Source organism: Solanum tuberosum, unplaced genomic scaffold (genome assembly GCF_000226075.1).
Source record: "Solanum tuberosum cultivar DM 1-3 516 R44 unplaced genomic scaffold, SolTub_3.0 scf00068, whole genome shotgun sequence".
NCBI classification, from domain to species: Eukaryota; Viridiplantae; Streptophyta; class Magnoliopsida; order Solanales; family Solanaceae; genus Solanum; species Solanum tuberosum.
In genome coordinates this window covers 432,524-434,859 of record NW_006238994.1, presented here as the reverse complement: position 1 = coordinate 434,859, position 2,336 = coordinate 432,524, and the positions used below count along the sequence as shown (strand labels likewise).

Genomic DNA, 2,336 nt, shown 5'->3' with positions numbered 1-2,336 from the left:
ATATATATATATATATATATATATATATATAAAAAACATATAGCATAAGTTCATTAACAAAATTTCACTTTTCAACAAATAACAGCTAGTATGAGAAGAAAGAAAATTAGAGAAAATGTCAGTTTTCCATGAATGTATTATAAATTCACTCCAAATACAAAAATGTCAGCTTCCATGAATGAACAAGTTCACTCCAAATATTGGAAAAATACAAAGAACAGTATTTATTAGAGGAGTTTTATTCCAATGCTTTCATATAAAGCTTCCAAAACTACTCTCACCTCTTTACAGTTTTCTTCTTCAATTGATCACATTTCGACAATTTTGTACAATATTGTTTAAGAATTGCTTGTGTGGCACGGGCTATGGCAGTTGACACGGAGTTTTAAAAACTAAAAAAAACTTTTAAGCTTGTCGTCCTAAATTAATTAAAGTTATATCAAATGTATTAAAATGTCATTTAATCTTGTAGTCTTGAACATGTTATGTGGAAAGCTGAAATTAAAATGTTGTCAAAAAAAGAAAAGACGTCATTCTTTTTAAAACGGACTAATAAGGAAAATAGATTATTCTTTTTTAAATGGAGGGAGTAAGATAATATGCTTCATATTGTATATTCACGATTCTTCCTGGAATAAATCTATTACTCAAGAAAGATCATATAGTTATATAGGTTGCAACTTTATTTAGAAGTTATTTAGTAAAGTATTATTCCAAATCCTTTCATAAGAAGTAACAGAATCATATTTTTAATGACACAATATATATATCCTAAGAGTATTTCTTTCCAAGTTGTGCAATCTCTGTCTTATTCAGCTGGAAGCCTTTGGCAAGAATGTCGTCCATGATAGGCGGTTCTGAAGCAAAGATTGAACTAGGAATCGCGATAAGTCCAGGATTTTGACTGTTGTAAGTGCCAAAAACAACAGCTTTTTTGTGTCCCACATTATACAAGAAGTGAATAAGACCTATTGGAAACACAAACACATCACCAGGATTCAAGATTTTGGAGAAGAGGCGACTCTTAAAGAAGTTTGCAGGATCAGGCACAAGAAATCCTACGTACAGAGTGTCAATTTTCAGCTGAATGTCTCTCAAAGTGAGAGAGTCTTTCCACATCCCTAAAGATCCGCCATTCCTATCCCTAAAGATCATCTATTCTATCTATACAAATCTGCCATTGAATCCCTCTAAATCTGCCTTGCTATCCCTCCAAATCAGCTATTCTATCACAATATTTATTCATATGATTCTACAACAAATGTATATGATCATGCTAATTTATATCACTATATAATTACATTAATATATACAATCATTTAGTTGTCTATCATGCTAACATCCCCCCTCAAATTGATGCTGGTGGATCAAGAAGCATCAATTTGCCTACTAGAAACTGATGGCGTTGCCGTGCCATGGATTTTGTAAACGCATCAGCTATTTGAAGATCACTGGACACATGTGGAAGAGTAATGACTCCTTTATCTACAGCTTCTCGTATATAATGACAATCCACTTCGATGTGTTTGGTCCTCTCATGAAAAACTGGATTAGTAGCAATCTGAATAGCACTTGTATTGTCAGCGTGGAGAGGAGTAGGATGAGATTGGGGAAATCCAATCTCAGCAAGTAATCACAACCTCGGAGCAAGCAGTAGACATGGATCGATATTCAGCCTCTGTTGAAGATTTTGACACACGATCTTGCTTTTTACTCTTCCAAGATATCAATGACTCTCCAAGAAACATGCACCAACCAGAGACTGAACGACGAGTATCAGGACATCCCGCCCAATCAGAATCACTAAAAGCATTAAGACGAATAGGAGAACCACTTGGAAAGAACAATCCACGAGTAGATGTTCCTAGAAGGTACCGAATGATGCGACGAACAGCCACCAAGTGGAGATGACGGGGAGCTTGCATAAATTGACTAACTTGTTGAACTGCAAAAGAGATATCAGGCCGAGTAATAGTAAGGTAATTTAGACTCCCAACTAATTGTCGAAATATAGTTGGATCAGGAAGAAGATCGCCTTCCCCACATCGATACTTCACATTCAATTCCAGTGGAGTATCTACGGAGGATGAATCTTGAAGACTAGCCAAAGAAATCAGATCCTGAGTATATTTGTGTTGGTTTAGAAATACACCTGAAGCAACATTATGAACTTCCAAACCCAAAAAATAAGTAAGAGTACCAAGATCTGTCATATGAAAAGAATCTTTAAGCTGCTGTTGGAGGCAAGTGATTAGTGAAGAATCAGTTCCTGTGATAATAATGTCATCTACATACACCAAAAGAAGAACACAACCTGTAGATGTTTTCCGAAGAAA

At 35.1% G+C, this 2,336-nt stretch overlaps 1 protein-coding gene across 1 annotated transcript in view; it reads right to left on the bottom strand.

Annotated features, from left to right (window-relative positions):
* Positions 1-771: 771 nt before the first annotated feature.
* LOC102601917 (putative germin-like protein 8-1) overlaps positions 772-2,336 on the bottom strand; it is a 4,890-nt gene continuing 3,325 nt past the window's right edge. The window contains exons 2-3 of the mRNA XM_006345419.1: positions 2,201-2,206; positions 772-1,058 (exon numbers count right to left, since the gene is read on the bottom strand). Coding sequence (XP_006345481.1) covers positions 772-1,058; positions 2,201-2,206 — 293 coding nt within the window. The remainder of the gene's footprint in view (positions 1,059-2,200; positions 2,207-2,336) is intronic.